The 19,199-nt window shown below is 47.6% G+C and overlaps 1 protein-coding gene across 1 annotated transcript in view; it reads left to right on the forward strand.

Moving 5' to 3' along the window:
• Window positions 1–1,733: 1,733 nt before the first annotated feature.
• GNA12 (G protein subunit alpha 12) overlaps window positions 1,734–19,199 on the forward strand; it is a 75,142-nt gene continuing 57,676 nt past the window's right edge. The window contains exon 1 of the mRNA XM_081034864.1: window positions 1,734–2,153. Within this exon, the coding sequence (XP_080890990.1) occupies window positions 1,842–2,153 (312 nt within the window). The 5' untranslated portion in view covers window positions 1,734–1,841. The remainder of the gene's footprint in view (window positions 2,154–19,199) is intronic.

Consider the following 19,199-nt stretch of genomic DNA (forward strand, 5'->3'; position numbering starts at 1 on the left):
CAGTTCTCTGGCAGAAACTAGGGATCCAAGAGTCTGCACTCTGCCCAGCTACTTGAGCGGTCTGGTTCCCTGACTAATGCGTAAGTTTCTTGACGCAAAGGCTGTATCTTTTCTGTCTTCAGATTCTTCTCCAAAAGTCTTCAGTGCCTGGTGTTTTCATGATGATGCGAAAATTATTTGTAGAACTGAGTGAAATACAACGCACAACTTTTTTCTAGTGCATATTCCCCTCAGCAGTTGGGGCAAAGGGATAGTGTGAGAGAGCAGGCTCCAGTCAGCCCTTGTGTGGGGCCTCGGGTCAGTTGTGTGTAGGATACTCTTTAGACAGCGGTACATGGTGACGAGGTTTGGGACAGGATGATCTTTAAGCCCTGTTATAATTCAACAAGGTGGCCACTGACTAGACCGAGGTGATTCCAATGCCCTGGTGGCCTGTGTACGAAAACCAGACTCGAAGCCTGTAAATGCCTCCAGGTGACAAAATCGAAATGCTAAGGACAACCGGTCACAAACAGCCGACTGGCTTTTAAGCTGTAGCCAATCACATAATGTCCTTTCTTTGCTTCCGCACTGTCGCTATGTCAGTCTTTCCCCGGGCTCTTGTCCTGGGGGAGCGCCCTGTTCCGTTTGGCCCATCCCAACTGGAATCGGTTTTTCCTCAAGCTTTTAAAATTCTTACTGTGCCTCAGTTTCTCTTTTTACAGACCATAGTTCCCATATCTGGCCAATCACCTGTAGATTAAGAGATACCGGAGTTTCTTCCAGCAGCTTCTGACTCAACACTAAGACTCTAATGAGATCAGCCAACACGGAGCAGGAACCCAGACACCATGCTAAGGGTTTTACCGGTTCATGTTTTCAGTTTATAGCTTCAGAGCCGTATGAGGTAGTAGCTATTACCGCCCCCATTTTGCAGACGAGGAAAATGAAGCTAAAAACCGGTGTGGGGACGGAGGCGGAGCTGCCGAAAAGGTTATTCAACTAGTCAACTAGTGAGGGGTCCAGTGCAGATTCCAACTCAGACTCAGCAACTCCCAACCACGCTCTCCATCACTGTGCTACAAAAGGCTTTTTCGGGGGCTTCTGGTGGTTTTGCTGATAAGTCAGCTTTGAGAAAAGTCTTCTAGAGGCCTATGCCGCTCTGAAAGGGTGCATTTGTCCGAAATGTATGGCCCATTACCCCCCACCCCCCGGTGTTTCTGGAATAATAATGGTTTAAGGACAGCTTTCTCTGTAAACATAAGCCGAGCAGTTGCACCTCTTTTCGGCATACCCTAGCTTTGGGGCAACGCGGAGAGCATGCCGATTGAAACCTCCTGGTCTCACAGGTTGAGCTAACCTGAAAACCCAGGGGAACTCTTTCTGTACACCTGGCACTTGTGGTCCCACCCCGTTTCGCGAAACTCCCAATCCCAAGCCCATTCGCCGTGATTGACGTGACCTCAGAGCAATTATAGTTGGTCATAGCGGGCGGCCGCTCCGCCTTTCCGATGACCCCGCCTCCCTTTCATTCTGAAAGAAAGGACCTCGGCCTGGGTGTCCAATGGGAAGCGCCCCCACCCCAAAGATCCCGCCTCTTTCGGCGCCGATCCCGCCCCGAGGGCCGGAGGGATGCCCGCCTCTCGGCGTGGTATGGCCCAATCGGAAGGCGCGTTCGTCCGTATGGGCGGCAGTCTGCCCAATCGTCGGGCCCCGAGCAGCGGCGCCCCGCCCCTCCGCCGGGGCCAAGCGGCGGGCGAGAGCGGGCCTCGGGGCGGCGGCGGCGGACGCGGCCTGAGGGAGCGGCCGGCTGCGGCGCGGGGCTCGCCTCGCCCGCGGCGGGATCCATGGCCTGAGCGGCCATGTCCGGCGTCGTGCGGACCCTCAGCCGCTGCCTGCTGCCGGCCGAGGCCGGCGGGGCCCGCGAGCGCAGGGCGGGCGGCGGCGGGGCCCGCGACGCGGAGCGTGAGGCGCGACGGCGCAGCCGGGACATCGACGCCGGGCTGGCTCGCGAGCGACGCGCCGTGCGGCGCCTCGTCAAGATCCTGCTGCTGGGCGCGGGCGAGAGCGGCAAGTCCACCTTCCTCAAGCAGATGCGCATCATCCACGGCCGCGAGTTCGACCAGAAGGCGCTGCTCGAGTTCCGCGACACCATCTTCGACAACATCCTCAAGGTGCGTGTCCCCGCGTCCCCGGCCGCGCACCTGCGCGCAGACGCCCCGGCCGCCCAGGTGCCCCCGCGTCGGGCGCCGGCCGGGGTGGCGCCGCGTCTGTCGGCTCGGTGTCCGCGCTTCGGCCCTTCCCGGGGCGCGGGGCCTGGGGGCGAAAAGGCCGGGCGGGGCGCGGGGCGCGGGGAGGGGGCGCGGGGCGTGGGGCGCGGGGTGCGGGGCGCGGGGCGTGGGGCGCGGGGAGGGGGCGCGGGGCGTGGGGCGCGGGGTGCGGGGAGGGGGCGCGGGGCCTGGGGGCGGAAAGGCCGGGCGGGGCGCGGGGCGCGGGGTGCGGGGAGGGGGCGCGGGGCGTGGGGCGCGGGGCCTGGGGGCGGAAAGGCCGGCCCCTCACTGCCCCGCCCCCCCCGCGCCCCCCCCCGCGCCCCCCCCCGCGCCCCCTCCCGCGCCCCCTCCCGCGCCCCGCGCCCCCTCCCGCGCCCCCGGCCTCCGCGGCGCCGGGTCCCGCCGGCCCGGCCGCGCCCACGCTCCTGCCCCCGGGCGCTGCGGCAGCTCGCGGGCGGCGCGTCGTCGCGCGAGGAAACGAGGGCCCGACGACGAGGCGTCTGTGGAAGCCGTGAGCCGGCGCCGGGGGCGAACCGCCGACGTGGTCCCTCCGCGCGCCCGGGGCCCCGCTGCGCGTGGCGGGCACGGATGAGGCCTCGCGCTGGACCGGCCCGGGCGCCTCTTACGTGGTGTTCGGGCCCCGCGCCCCTCCTCGCACCTGGTCGGTGCCGGAAAGGCTGTCACCGCCTACGGGTTCCGTGGTAGACGTCCCTGAGCTCGGGCCCGGGGGACGGGCGGCGGGGACCAGCGTCCCGCTGCGCCCGCGCCCCCGCCCGGCCGTTCGGAGCAGCCGGACCACGGGCCTGAGGAAGCGCCGAGCGGGGAGCGGGGAGCGGGGGCTGGCGCGGCCGGAAGGCGCCCGCGGGCCGGGTCCTACGGCGCCGGGGGCTCCACGCTCGGCCGCGGCTGCGGCCGCGGGGCCCGCTCTTCTCCCGCTCCGCCCCGAGGGAGCTCCGGCCTCGGAGGTGGAGACGCGCCCCCGGGGCCGGGGGCCGGGACTCGGGCTCCGGGCCGCGGCCTCCCTGCCCCAGGACGGCGTCGGGAGCCCCGTACCAGCGTCCCCGCGTCGTGCGCCTGTTGCTAAAATACGTCGTTCTAATAGCAATAGCTCTTCCAAGGCTCACGGCGCGAAGAGAAGAATTTGAACGAGAAAACACCCCGGTCCTCTTCACCGCTTCCGAAAGTCTCTCGGAGCCACAGCCCCGGCCCAGAGCTTCGTCCTTAAAGGCCGGGAGCCCGGGGTGACGCCGGGGAAAGACGGTGCTTAAAACTGCCCTCATCATCGGGCAAAGTGCATCTGCTCGTCTTGCTCTCGCTGAGCCGGGTGTTGTTCTCGCTGCCTTTCTGGACCTCCCACCCGGCGTGTATATGAGCATCAAGATTCGACTGATTGTCTCCTAGTTTCTTAACATTCAGGAGCCAGAAAAAATATTTAGAAGCATAGAATCTTAAATCTAAATCAGTGTGTAACTGTGTTTTAGAAAACTCGGTCTTAACCTTTTCCCGACGCCCGCAAACATTAGCTTTTACTGACTTCCTTATCAACAGAAACCATTTGTTAACTAGCATCCTATTTTCCCTCCCGCGTTTTTTATTCAGTTGTAGTTCCATGTTAAGCTCACTCTATTTGTTGTGACTATGTCAATAACCAGTTTGAGTTAGCTTTCAATCTAAACCCCAAAATTACCCCCCCATCTTTGTTTGGACAGACGACTTTGGGAAGAGACTTTTTAAATAAATTGCTTTGTGGTGGTTTTAATAGTGGACATTTGAATGATACTGTTCAGAATAATACTTGTGTTTAAACAAAGATTCAGTGTTGAGATAATTGTACAGTCCTATGCACTTGTAAAAAGTAATACAGAGATCCCATGTCCCTTCTACCCAGTTACCCTCCATGGTATTAGTATCTCGCAAAACTGTTGTACGATGTTATAGCCAGGGTATTGATATTGCAAAAGATACAGAACATTCCCATCACCATAAGGATGCCTCCTGCTTCCTTTTATAGCCACTCCCTCCCCTCTCCTCCTCTCTCACCCTGGCAATGACCCATCTATTCTCCAGTTCTGTAATTTTATCATTTCAAGAGTGTAAGTGGATTCATGCAAAATGTGACTTTTTGGAATTGGCTTTTATCACTCAGCATAATTCATGGGTGATTCACCTAAGTTGTTGCATGTATCGATAATCAATAGTTCACGTCTTTTGATTATTGAGTAGTATCGTGGTGTGGATTTACCACAGTGCACCATTTCACCGTTTACAGGTTGGAGGATATCTGGGTTTTTTTTTTTCCAGTATCTGCCTATTATGAATAAATCTAATAGGAACATTTTTGTATGTACGTAAATATTCATGTATCTGGGGTAAAATTGCTCAGTTGTATGGTAGTTGTGTGTTTAGTTTTATAAGAAACTGCCAAACTATTTCCAAAGTGGTTACACCATTTTCCATTCTCACCAGCAGTGTAGGAGTGATCCAGTTTCCCCACATTCTTGCCAGCATTTGGTGTCATCACTGTTTTCTTTCAACCGTTCTGATAGTGTGTAAGTGCTATCTCATTGCCATTTTAATTTACATTTCCTTCATGGCTAATGCTGTTGAACATCTTTTCATGTGCTTATTTGCCATCTGTACATCCTCTTTGGTGAAATGGATCTTCATGTTTTTTACCTGTTCTCTGATTAGGTTGCTCGTTTTTTGTTGTTGAATTTTTAAGAATTCTTTATATATCATAGATACTAGTCCTTTGTCAAATATATGGTTTGCAAATATTTTCTTCCACTGTGTAGTTCTGTAGCTTTTCTTTTCATCTGTTTGTCTTTCACAGGGCAAAGTTTTTAATTTTGATGTACAGTTTATCAGTTTTTTTCTTTTATGGATTATGCTTTTGATGACAAGTCTAAGAACTCTTTGGCTAGCTCTAGATCCCAAAGATTTTTCTCCTATTTTTTTTCCTAAAAGTTTTACAGTTTAAATTTAAGTCCCTGATCCATTTCGAGTTAATTTTTGTATAAGGTCAAGGATTTTTTTGGTTTTTTTGGATATCCAATTGTCCCAGCAACATCTGTTGAAGACTGTCTTTCTTCCATTGAATTGGTTTTACACCTTTGTCAAAAATCAGTGTGAGTCTATTTCTGGGTTCTCTATTCCATTCCACCAATCTGTATGTCTCTCCTGCCGGTATCGCACTGTTTGTTGATTGATTACTGTAGCCACATAGTAGGCCTTAATATCAGACAATGATTTCTCCCTTTTTTTTTGTTTTTCAAGATTGCTTATCTATTCTAGGGCCTTTGCCTTTCCACTAAATTTTAGAATACGTTTTTCTATGTCTATAAAAAACTTTGTTTGGATTTTGATAGCAATTGTTTTAAACCTGTAGATCAGTTTGGGGAGAATTGACATGTCTCCTGTGGTGTCTCCCAATCCATGAATATAGTATGCCTTTGTTTATTTAGGTCATCTTTGATTTTTTTTGCTCATCATTTTGTGATTATCAGCATATAGATCTTGTATGTGATTTGTGACATTCATATTAAAGTATTTTGTTTGCTTTGGAGCAATTTTAAATGATATTGTGCTTTTATTTTCAGTTTCCAAATGCACATTGTTAATATACAACAATGTGATTGATGTTTGTGTCTCAATCTTGTGTCCTGTGACCTTGCTAAATATACTTATTGATTCTCAGGCTTTCCTGTACGTTCTTTGGAATGTTCTACATACATCATCATGTTATCTGCACATAGGGACAGCTTTATTTTTTCTTTCCCAATAAGTATGCCTTTTATTTTTTTCTTGCCTCACTGCAGCAGTATTATGTTGAATTAGAGTGGTGAGAGTAGTCATATCTTCTGTTTCTTTCCTGATATTGGTGATTTGTGTCTTCTTTTTATTTTTGTCAGTCTTCCTTGAGGTTTATTAGAGTTCTTTTTTTTTTCCCCTGAAGAACCAGCTTTTTGTTTCACTGATTTTTCTTTATGGTTTTTCTGTTTTCAGTTGCATTTTTTTTCTCTTTATTATTTCCTTTCTTCTACTTCCTTTGGATTTATTTTTGCTCTTTTTTCCTAGTTTCCTGAAAGAGACTTAGATTACTTACTTATTATTTATTTATTATTCTAACATAAGCATTTTAAGTGCTCTAAGTTTCCTCCTCAGCACTGCTTTAGCTGTGTCCACATATTCTGATATGTTGTATTTTCATTTTTATTTAGTTTCACATGCATTTTTGTTTCTTTTGAAATGCCTTCTTTGCCCCATGGATTATTTAGAAGTGTGTTGTAGTTTCTAAGAGTTTAGAGATTTTCCTGTTATCTTTCCATTATTGATTTCTATGACTCCATTATTGTCAGAGAGCATACTTTGTATGATTTCGATTCTTTTAAATTTGTTGAGGTTTGTTTTCTGGCCCAGACATGGTAATATTTTGGTATATATTCTGTGGGCCTGTGGTGGTAAATGTTCTATAGACACGTGAAAACAATGTGTTCTGATATTTGGGGAAATGGATCCTGTTGGTTGGCAGTGGTGTTCCGTTCCTCTGTATCCTTCCTGATTTAATGGTTCTGTTGCGCAGTCTGAGCAGTGAGGTATTGAAGCCTCCAATTACAGCAGACCCTTGAACAACGAGCAGTTAGGGGTGCTGACCCTCCGCACAGTCAAAAATACGCATAACCTTTGACTCCCCAAAACTTACCCACTAATAGTCTACTGTTGACTGGAAGCCATACCAGTAACACAACTGTGAGTAACACATACTTAGTATGTTGCATGCTGTATTCTTATAATAAAGTAAGGCAGAGAAAAGAAAATGTTAAGAAATTCATATAGGAGAGAAAATACATTTACATGGGGGAAAAATCTGCATATAAGTGGACTTGGGCATTTTAAACCCTTATTGTTCAAGAGTCAACTGTATAATTGTGGGTTTGTCTATTTTTCCTTTAGCTCAATCAATTTTTGCTTCAAGTAGGTTGAGACTATTGTGTGGTGTGTAAACATTTTGGATTATGTCTTCCTGATGGGTTGATCCTTTTGTCATTATGTAATTAATATAATGTAATTAATGTAATGTAATGTAATGTCCTTCTTTGTCTCTAGTAATTTTCTTTGCTCGGAGGTCTACTTTATCTGATATTTTAACATAGCCACTTCTCTTTTTTTTATGAATGCTTTCATGGTATATGTTTTTTCCATCCTTTTACTTTTTTATTTTTTACTTATTTTTTTTTTTTAAGTGTGTTTTTCCAGGACCCATCAGCTCCAAGTCAAGTAGCTTCAGTCTAGCTGTGGAGGGCGCAGCTCACAGTGGCCCATGTGGGGATCGAACTGGCAACTTTGTTGTTAAGAGCACCCCACTCTAACCAACTGAGCTGACCAGCCCCACCCCATCCTTTTACTTTTAACCTACTCATGTTGTGTTTAAGTGAGTTTCTTACAGACAGCATATTGTTACATCATATTTTCTTTATCTACTCTGCTGATCTGTCAATTAATTTGTGTATTTAGATCATTTACAGTTAAGGTAATTATTCATATGTTAGGGGGTAAGTCTCATTTTGGTATTTTTTTATGTTTTGTTTTTCTGTTTCTTCTGTTTCTTACCTTCCTGTGGGTTATTTAAACATGTTTTAGGATTCCATCTTTGATTGATGATTGACTTTTGAGTGTATCAAAGCTCTATATTGTTTTCTTTATGGTTGCTCTAGGTTTACAATATACATACGTAACTTATCCCAGTCCACTGGAATCTGTGCTTTACAACTTTAAGTGAAGTTTGGAAACTTTCTTTCAATTAGATCTCTTTGTGCTCCCCACATTTTTAATGTGAATGTCTTATTTCCTATTATAATTTGCGCACCACATCAGTTGGTTTTACTTCAATCATCAAATATGATTTAAAACCTCACAAAAAGGACAGTTTGTTATACTTATCTCTGTTTTTACCTATTTTGAGAGGGTTCTTTCCTTCCTGAAGTTCCAAACCTTCTCCTGTTACCCTCTTCTTTCTGGTTGGAGAACTTCCTTTAGCCATTCATTAAGGGTGGGTTTGCTTACAACAAATTCTCTCAGCTTCCATTTGTCCAAGAATGTCTTTGTTTCCCCTTCATTCTTGAAGGGCATCTTTGTCAGCTATAGAATTCACAGCTGACGCTTCTTTTTTTCTTTCCACCTTCTTCTCTGTGCTTGTTGGTTGTATCACCTCTAGAGCACTTTTACTCGTAAGGGGCAGGGCTGGGAGGAGTGGAGCTGCTCCATCTTGACTGAACAAGGACTCTCCATCATCCTGTCCTTTGATTCCAGGTTCAAGGCTCTTCCTGCATGATCACAGTTGTTCCTGAATTTGAACATATCATTTCTTGAACTTCATTACCTCACACTGCCCTCTGCAATGGATTATCTGAATCAACTAGTTGCTTTGACTTCCTGCAAATATTCCCATTAAGACTTCCTATTCTTCTTTTTCTTTTTATAACCAGGAAAATGACAGTCTCTCCCTTCCTGAGTGGCCTGTCCTCAAAGGTCATGTCTTGGTGTTTCAGAAATTCTGTAACAAAGCTTCTGGCGATGGGGAGCATGGGAGTGTCTTGAGATTTGTGTGGAAGGCCTCAAACCAGCTTGCCTTCATTACGCAGTCGTTCCACTCCCTCATCTGTGATTCCAAGAGCTCTGCTTAAGTACTGAATTTCACATGCAGTTATTAGAAGTAAATAAAATGTTAGTTGTGTCAAGGTCCTTTGCTACGGGGACCAGAAATCAGGATGTCATAATTGCGTGGATGTGTCATTTAACTGCCCCAAAATGGACCTTGCTTGTGTACAAATGTACTCATGATTTAGAAATGCGGGAAGAATTAGATGATTAAAATTAGTGGTCTCTTGTTGACACCAAAACAGAAGAATTCAGTTCAACATACTTTTTTGACCGTATACCCAAGGCGCTGTGCCAGGTGCTGGTGGGGGAAGGATATTTAATGGTGAATGCTGCCAGTCTCTGCTCTTGAAGAACTATGCAGAGATGGGTGCACTGGTAACTTTAGTGTGGAGTCTGAGTGAGAAGTGCCACTGTACAGGTGGAGTGGCAGTTCACTGCACAGCAGGGAAGAGTCATTCTGGCTGAGATATCTGGAAAAGCCTGTCGGGGAAGTGTGGTTTGACCTGGCCTTTGAAGGCGCTAGGATTTCAGCAGGTGGAGAAGACACACAAATGAGCCCATCTCAACGCTGTAGCTTTGTGTATCAGTGAAGACAGACTTCTAATCGGTAGAGATATTAAAGAAGAAGGCCTATAGGAGCTAGATGGAACATTCTAGCATAAAGGAGGAGTTATGATATGGTGGCTTGCTAGAGACCTGTGGTCACAATACTCGAGCTGAAAGCTGTGGATCTTCTCCCTAGAAAATTCATACATGTGCATATAGTTTCTGGGAGTTCCCTGGGCATCCTAAATCCCAGAGTGGGCCTACGTGCTCTAGGGACAGCAATTTAAGAACTTTTGTTGTAAAACATGTAAGATTATGTCAAATTTTTATACATTGAAATTTTTTATGTTTTCTTAGAATGGTTTGCTGTGTCGTGTTTACGTGTTGCTAAAACGAATAGGACTTTGAAGAAGCCTCCACTGCTATTGTTTGTTTGGAGCTTGCAGAGTCTGTTTCCTGGGTCCGAAGAATCCCTTCTTGAAGCTGCAGGGGGTCTGCCTGAGAGCAGAAGTGTAACTGTGCTTGGGGTGTGGGATGGAGTTAGGTTTTTACTGCCTGCTGGCAATTGCATGTAAGCAAGCAGGCTTACTTTCACGCTTGGGCCAGTGGGATTGGCCCTTCTGTAATGTGCAAAAGCAAAAACAGCGTTTTCCGTGGGAAACCTGTGGCCCTTGTTGGGGATTCGGATCACATGGATGATTGGGCTTCTCCTGCTTTCAGGGTGACGTGTTGATTATTGTCACCAAATCTGTTGCAGGGGAGCCGTATTTGACCTTCAGTCGTCATGGGAGATTTGGAATACGCTGTGCTTGATGCTAAATAGTGTTCTGTTGACAGCACGTCTGTCTTTTCTGTTATTACAGAGTTGACAGTGGGCATGGATCTTATCGTTCTAATGGAAAGGAGATTTGAGCTTCGGCTTATCTGGAGATATAATTATAGGGTGATCTGCAAGCCGAAGACGCTGATGTTGTGTAATAGCTCTGGTGCTTAACCTGCGTGACCCGAAGGGCATCCCTTCAAGACAGGCTGGTTCATTTCGTGTTAGAACTATTGTAGTCTGTTTGTATTTAAAAAGCAGTGGGGTCCTCTTCGCATCTGCTGTCAAGTGGGCCGGACGATACAGCTGCTCAGTTTCAGCTGACTGCCCTTTTAGAGTGAGGAAAACATGAGGACTAGGTGCTGAGCGTGTGACAGGTGAGTCTCTGAATGCTTCTTCTGTGATTGAGACAGTCGTCTGTCCCCCCCATTGGCTGGTGTTGAGGTAGGTCCTGGTACACTGGCTTCGGAAAGGAAAGGATAGCCTGCATTCCGCGTAGGTGGTGGTTAGAGAAGCCGGCGCTACACTGCTTTGGGGGCTCAGTCTGCTTGGCACTTGTGCTTTGGAAGTGCGACATCCATGGGACAGGAAAGGGACAGTTGTTACTCTTGGGGGCATTCGCAAGTGGGGAGCACAGGTTCTGGATGCCAAAGGGAGGAAACGTTCCCACGCCTGCTTTGTGAAGGGAGCCGAGGCCAAGCAGACAGCCCCTCTCTCTGAACTTGGCATCCATTGGACTGGCCATCCTAAAAGCCTTGGCACCAACCTGGTCAAAGGGCCCTGTTCCGTCAGACTCAGCGTGAAGGCTGAGCTCCCTGAATGTCTGCTGGTGTTAGCCAGGCCACCCGGCCTCGGGTAGTCAGGTATCTGCTTAAACTGAGTTGTGCAGAAACTCTAAGCCCAGGGAACACTGAGACTCAGGATTTGTGTGTTGTGTGTGAGTACTGCCATGCCCTCGGAGTGTGCTGGTGGTCATGCGCGGTGTGGGTTCCACCGAGCCCTTGAGTGCCCGTCTGGGACAGGCTGATGGAGGCTCCCTGCCACATCTGGAGTCGGCCTGTCCTGTGTTGGGAGCTGGGCCTGTGCTGTGCGTGGTGCTGGGGGAAGCGTACGCAGCCGCGTGCTCTCCTGTCACAGCACCTGTCTTCCTAGCTGGCGTCTGTGGGGATGGGAAACAGGCGAGGGGACGAGAGGACATCGTGGGTAAGTCACTGGAAGGCTGGGGGCCGTCCAGACTCTGTACGGAGGTCTCATGAGAGTGTGGACCGGTGCAGCAGTAGGCGTCCTGGGGCCGAGTCAGTGCCCAGGCTGCGGAGACGCTGGTGACAGCAGTTCAGTGCTCGGCATCTCTCAAGGCGAGGGCGTTTCCACAGGCACTGACCCAACACCCTGCGTGCAGATGGCATTCACTGGCAAGGTGACATCGTGCTTGTCTTTGCAGACAGGGTACAGTACACCAAGCGGAACACTTGACGTTACCGAGGAAGGCGAGGTGAGTGCTGCCATCTCTGTCGCTGCTGGTTCCCGCTGTGGGCATTCTGATGGCGCCCCTGAGCCGTTTTCCATCTGCCCTCCACTGCTATTCAGCTCTGTGTCTAGTTGCTGGCACACATGGGATGACTCAAAACACATAATTAGTTTTAGGATGGGGAAAGGAAATGTGTTCCTGAGGATTCAGTGAGTAGATAAATATGGATTAAAAACTGTATTAACAGTGTGGAGTGATGTGGGAAAGGAGGAGGTGATCTCGGGGAGATTAGCTGGCCATTTACCTCTTCTCTGTACAGTTATGTGGCCCAAAGTGACGAGATTGTTTTGAAGCAAACACCAGAGCTTCCAGAACACGTCGCTGAAGTAGATGTGTCTCTAAAGGCAGCGTCTCAGGCAGCCAACAACAGCAAGTGGCAGCAACACTTACCAAGTGTGTGTTTGTGCGCGGGAGGCTGTAGAGCTGCCTGCCAGGAGTGATGCCGTGTCTGGGATCCGGAGCTTTCGGGTTTTTGTGGTGAAAGCACCTGTTACCTGTTTGATCCTCTCAGTAACCGGGCAAGGTTAGGTTGGCCGTTTGCGCGGGTGGAAGGCTTTTCGTTCTCCCGCCGCGTAGGTCACGCGGAGGCATCTCAGCTACAGTAGGGTCTCGCCTTCTCTCGCGGTGCCCCACACCCTTGTTCACCAGAGAGGAGTGAGCTGCTTGGCGGGTGAGTTTGGCAGCAAGAAGGGAGCACCGCGGGCCCAGCCTCTCGGTCTGGCCCCAGGAGCCACCCGCCCAGCGAGCGTGCTACCTATTTCTTGGTGCCGTCAGCTGTAGGAGCAGCCCCGGCTGCAAATCTAACACCAAACTCTCCACTAATAAGAAAGCCGGCATTTTAATCTCCCATCTTTCTGACTATTTTGATTTCCAAATTGATTCTAGACTCAGGAGCGGAACAAGAAAGACTGGAACTCACTGAATATGACTTTGCTAGGGTCACCTGCTAGGCTAGAAATCCCTGTTGACATCTAAACTCTGGGTCTTTTCCTGTGATGAGCGGAAATAGCAAACTGATCATTACTTTAGGATAAATGTAGTTGTGCCTGAAGGAAGCCATCGCCTTCTGTTTTCTGATGCAAAGCGGAACTGATCAAGAATGCCAGCGGAGCTTATGGTTTATGTGAAATGTTAGGGTTTGAGGGAGCCTTGGAGTTGCTGCGTTTCTAAACCCCCCACCCACACACAGACCCCATACAACTGGTGTCACGGATGCTATTAAAGCCTTCACTCAAGCAGCTCTTAGGTCAGGGCCTCTCACCTCACTGAAAATGCTTCCTTGACCTTGAACTGCTAGGGTGACTGAAACACTTGGACCATTTGTCATCGTGTTTTGTGGAGTGGAGCAACTCAAGACACACACCCTCCTTCTACGTGATAGCTTTGAGTGTTCTTTTAGTTCCACGATAGCTTTCCCAGGTACTGCAGAAACAACACTGAACAAGAGAGTGTTCCTTATCCCTGGGGTGTCCCTGTCACCCACACTACTTGAACTGGGTATTCTGTGACTTGAAGCTGAAAGCATAGAAAGTCCTGAAGGGTGAGAAGACAGCAGCTCTGGGGTGAGCTAGAAGAGGAGAATTCCAGGCTGAGGAACTGAGAGGACCAGAAGCAGATGCCCCGAGGCAGACAGGCTTTGAAGGAATGAAAGAAGGGTCTGCAGAAGTGATGGATGGGAGATGGGAGAGACAGCCTGGACCAGACCTGCAGGCCTTCTTGGCCAAGGTAGTTCTGGCAGTGGGAAGCAACTACCGAGCTCCACACAAAGGATTGTCTTGGTTTATACTTCGAAAAGATCTGGGGAATATATTTCACGGGGCAGGATTATAGAAACTTCTCCCATTGCCTAATCGGATCGGTATAAGCATATACATGTAAATGTGTGTGTATTTTAAATAATCTTACCTTTGAATATTAAAAATTCACCAGAAGTAATCAAGGAAAGAAAAGGAACATTATTACACGTAGGTTGAACTGTATGAAATCCTGATATTTGGCCCCTTTTGACCTACAAAAATGGCAGTGGCCTGGGGCAAAAAGAAGATTATAGGGCTGTGTAGTGCATCTCTTGACCTGCCCCACCCCCAAAAGTAATATTGAGGAAAGAAGGTGAGTTGGTCCAATCGTGAACATTGTCACGAATACCCTTCAGTTTGGAGAGAAGCAGGCCCAGGGCTCAGGAACATAAGCCCTGGGAAAAGTTAGGGGAAAGCACTCGGAACCAAGGGCCTTGCAGAGGCAGAACACGTGCTGTCTCCAGAGCCCAGTGCTGAGCCAAAGCTCATGTGACAGACGGGGACGTGAGCTTGAGGTGTGGGACATTCCAGAAGAAAATAATCTGCTCGGCCCCAGACAAGTTTTCAACTTTCTTCATCTCCATGGCTTGAAAGCAGCTGCTGTCTGTCAAACTCCAGCTCTCATTTGGGAAGACGCATAAGCGCATAAGGTAGAAATGCGGTCCGGGAAAACTGACCTCGAGCACTTCTGAAAGGAATAGGTTGGTGGGAAGTTAAGCACAAGACAGTGGAAGGGGATGGCATGGCCCCTCTCAGGTACTGTATCCCAAAAAAGGGGGTGGAGGGTAGCGTGCAAAGGACAGGTAAAAAACCGAGTCCAGAGAAAAGTAATCCCTGAAACAGAAGTAGATTGCCCAAGAGTGCTTTATATTGTGTAAGAATAATATGTGTATTGATGATATAAAAGAAGAGGTCAAGGATGTGCTAAAACAAGAAAGTGAGATGATAAGGGAAATTGCAGAGTTAATGAGAAACTGAAATATTAGACACCATTATGGATCTCATAGGTAGGTCGGGAATGGGAGGAACTGAATAGAAAGTTAATCCGATGTGGGGGGACCTCCTGTCTGACTCTGTGTTGACCCCCGTAGTGGTAGAGTTAGGAGTTGGGGAGACAGAGGGAAATGCAGGTGCGTTTGCCAGTTACAAGGCCGCTCTGTTCTCCTCTCACCTCTCTATTTAAAAACTGTCAGGGCAGGGCTGCTGTGGGCTTCTGTGCTTTCACCCATTGCTGAGTCAGCCGTGAGCCTTTGTAGTCCACTGCGGCCAGCGGGCCGTTCAGACGTGGGTCTGCTCACTAAAGAAAAGTCTGTTTGAGCAGAGTTTATTCTTGGGCCACCTGCTAAGCTGAGGTTCCCAAGAGCAGGAATGGTTTCATTTGGTTTTCTCTGCTGGTGTTTAGCCTCGTGCCCACACATAATGGAACAAGAGGCCTCGGGGGCAGGCACCTACAGAGTTCAGTGAGAACGCTGGCCTTTCTCCCAGCTCCTCCTTGGTACCACATAAAATAGTGATGACTTTTCGCATGTGGGTGGCTTTACAGTTTTGAACCCCCCTTTCACATAACTATCTTGTTTGTTGACTGTGGCAGCTTCACAGCAACTGGAGACAAGCAAGGCAGGGCTGCGTTTCAGCTGGCCTCTTAGCAGACCTTGCCTGCCTGAGGGGCTGGGGACAGTGGACTCTGTCCATTTACTTACGTCCATCTTTTTAAACAAATGGGAGCATTGCTTAAGTGGTGATGACGTTTCCAGCAGTGGTTTATAGTTTTTCCTGTACTGTGACATCACTTGTAGATTTGGGAACCCAAACACAGAGAAATTGTTACAGGTGAGCAAAACTACAGTGCACTCTCACATGGGACACAGTGCAAAACTCAGAGGGAAACACTCTCACACACGGGACACGTAGTTCATGTTCTGTGATCCTGTTGTGAAAATACATGTGACCACACCTAGAAAACAATCAGGAGCATAACAAAATCTCAAGTGTTCATTTCTGTGAAACAATTATGAATGTTATTTTTAAAAACATATTTTCTACAGTAAACATTAGAGACTGCCTCGGTAATAGTAACTTTTTAGGATGAGTCCTTAGGAGTATAATTTAACGATCGTGGTGATTATCTAGAACCTTCCCCAATGTTACCTCCTCTGTAGTTACCAAGCTGTTTTCATTTGGAATTGTAGGCGTTTTAACTTAATTTGTGGTTTGAATCTTGCTTTAGAATTTTTGTCATCTTGAATATTTTCAGAATGTGTAAATATTGGCTGAGGAGACCACAGCATCTTCAGCATTTTCTTTTAATGGGAAACTTGCCTTGTTTCTTAATTCTTGGTAACTTCAAAAAAATCGGACCAAGTTGCCTGAGCTCTATTTCCTATGCCTGCTACAAATTAAAACTCTTACAACAGAGTAAAATGTCCTTTTCTAGTCTTTCATTCATTTTTTAAAAATAACATTCTTAAAAATAAAGTATTGGGAATAAGGAGAATGTTTTACATGTAGGTGTTTTTGAAGTACATAGATGAAAAGACTTAAATCTTGGATTGAGCCCTCTAAAAAAACTTTGTCCAGTGTTTTCATAGTTAATTAGTAATTTACACAGGGTGCCAAAGAAAGTATACACGTTTTAAGAAAGGAAAAAACTATATTAAACTGTGCAGTTTAATAAACTGTATTAAAATTGTAATACACGATATATGCTGAATACAAGTCATGTGTATGCAGGTTTTTGGCACCCCTGGTATCATAATAAACATGAATAGTGATTTTGTATTGTTTTTTATCATTTATACTCAGGCGATTATTTCCTTGCTTTGACTTTTTCCCCCAAATAGTTGTGACATTGATCCTGTCACTTACCCTAGTTTATATAAATAACGTGATCCAAGAGGAGATCACTTAATACTCAGTTACAGACGTCTAGCAAGTAGAGCACCTGAGATGTGTCGGCTTGAGGGAAGGTTACCTCCTGTGCGGACATTCCCCTTTCAGACTGCAGCAAGTCACGGGTGCCAGCTACTCATCTAGTAATTCAGTGCTGTTCTGGAGTCCCGGTCAGTTAAATGAGAGACAAACAGAAGAAGTAGTTGGGTGTAGCTACTAGAAAAGAAGGGACCAAGTTAACATAAGGAATAAATCCAAAATATCGTCCAAAAAGTTCTTGGAATTAAAGACAGTTTCAGGAGTGGCTGGGCACAAAATAAATGTTTGTGTGTGGACGTGTGTGCATGCATGTGATTTCCTGTAACAGGAAAATATCCCATTCATAACAGCAACAAGAAGGTTAAAATACTTAGGAATAAGCAAGAAGTGAGTAAAACATACGACAAAAGCCATGAAACTTTACTGAAGAACATAAAAAGACTGGAAAAAATGGATTGTGTGTGTGTGTGTGTGTGTGTGTCTGTGTATGTAGGAATTGTTATGGTAAAAATACCAGTTTATGAACTGAACATAATACCAGTCAAATCCCAATTTATTTTTCTTGAAACTTGACAGAATGATTCTAAGGTTTGTGTGATGAATAAATGTGTGATAATAACTAATAAATTCTGTTTAAAATGCCGTGTTTTGGGGGCCGTTATCATGAAAAGTAGTAAAGCGTTATGAAGCTACCATAATGAAAGCGGGGTGGTGCTGGCTCAGGAAGAGACGGACTGGGGCACTGCAGTAGGTCAGTATCCGAAACAGACCCACACGGACCTGGGGCTTCCGGCTAGCTGGAAGGCAAGCATTCAAAACAGTAGGAAAGATGGATGATTGAGTAAGTGGTGCTGTGAAAATGGCTGATCGTTTAGGAAAAAAATAGAGTTAGATCCCTTTCTAGTACATTAATATTATTTCATAGGGTCAAAGATAAAATGTTACAAAGTGGATCATAAAAACACTAGAATAGAATGTGGATGAGTACTTTTATGATCCCAGGATAAGAAGGGCTTTTCAAATCATGACACCAAAGACAGAAATGATAGAAGATGCGGGGGGTGGATCTTTTTGACTCTGTAACAACTTTTAATATTCTGTTAGGCAAAAAGAGCATGAAGTTAAACAAACTGGAAACATTATTTACAACATATGATGAAAACTTGATGTCCTTCGTTTTCTATTACTCACCCACCTACCAGTAATTTCCTAATGTATTAGGTTGGTGCAAAAGTAATTGGGGTTTTTGCAATTGTTTTTAACCCTTTAAACCACAATTACTTTTGCAACAACCTAATACATGTTTGACCCCGGATTTCTGGACTCACATACCACTGCTTCCTTGACTTGGCTTCTTAATATTATCATATAATATGAAAACGCACCCAACTTGGGAAACGGGACAGCGTCCTCATGTGCTGTGGGTGGGGCTACGTGTCGAGTGGCTGCAGTTTGTCCCTCAGGTCCTGTCTCCGGCCTCCTGCTTGGCCAGTGGGGAGTCCTGGTCAGAGGTGAGAGGGAAGGGAGAGTGTGACGTCAGGGTCTTTATCCCCCCCACGCTTCCTTCCTGTGCTCCCTCCCCTTTGTAATTAGTCCCTAACGTGAGTGTGCCATACGGTTTCCTGTCGGGAACCCGGATTGACTTAGGGTGTAACCTCTCTTTTGATGGTAGTTTGGGGATGAAAGCTGGTCAGGAGGGCTATGTCCCCGCAAGGCCCTGCTCTGGCGCTGGCGCTGCTCCGCGTGACCTGGACACGCGCCTGCCCCAGTGTGCGTCCTGGCTGCCTCCTCGTTCCACCCTGGGCATGGAGGCACCTGGCAACCTTGTGCAAATGAGATGCTAGTTCAGAGGGCTGGGAACAGGGCCTGAGAGACTCCCCGGGAGGTTTGTGCTGCAGCTGTGCCTCAGACCACACTGTATGGCGAGGATGGGCTGCAGTGTGATTCGTAATATTAACAACCTGGACCAACCTCGCTGCCAGCAGTGGGCCTGCTTGGTCACATGACAGCGTGGGATGGGTACCACACGGCCCTCAAGTCATTTCATCAGCTGAGACTTACTGAGCACTCCTGTGTGCTCGGTCCTTAGGATGCCTCAGAAACAACCAGAACAAGTCCCCAGCCTCCCAGAGCTGACATGCTAGTGTGGGGACCTTCTCTAAAACGTCTGACTGTGAGAAGCACTGTGGAGAAAAGGAAAGGAGCAGAGGGAGGGAGACGGAGGGGGTAGCTGGAGAGAGGTGACAGTTTGAGCGGGCGCAGGGAGGCAGGGAGTTACCATGCAGACACCAGAGCGCTTCCCACACAGGAAACACCCGGCTGTTAGGGCAGCTGGGAGCCAGTGAAGAAACCACCCGGAAAGGGGCAGAGAAGGCGCAGACGCCAGGGGCTCCAGTGGGTTTCCAGCCGAGTGACAGCACCTGACTTAAACCTTCAAGCGTTACTGCTGCTGTCCCTTGGGGGAAACCAGGGCGTGAGGTGTAGAGACCCGAAGAAGTGGTCAGATTCTGGAAGTGCTCTGAAGGTACTGATTTGTGAGACCCAAAAGGTACACAGCAATGACCTGTGTAGCCAAAACAGGTGGGCTCTTGTTTTAAGGTCCACATTTTGAGTCTAAGACATAATTGTTGGGGGGGGAGGGGGAAGTGGGCATTAGAATGCCTTTCACCAAA

The sequence above is a fragment of the Rhinolophus hipposideros genome, assembly GCF_964194185.1.
Source record: "Rhinolophus hipposideros genome assembly, chromosome: 23".
NCBI classification, from domain to species: Eukaryota; Metazoa; Chordata; class Mammalia; order Chiroptera; family Rhinolophidae; genus Rhinolophus; species Rhinolophus hipposideros.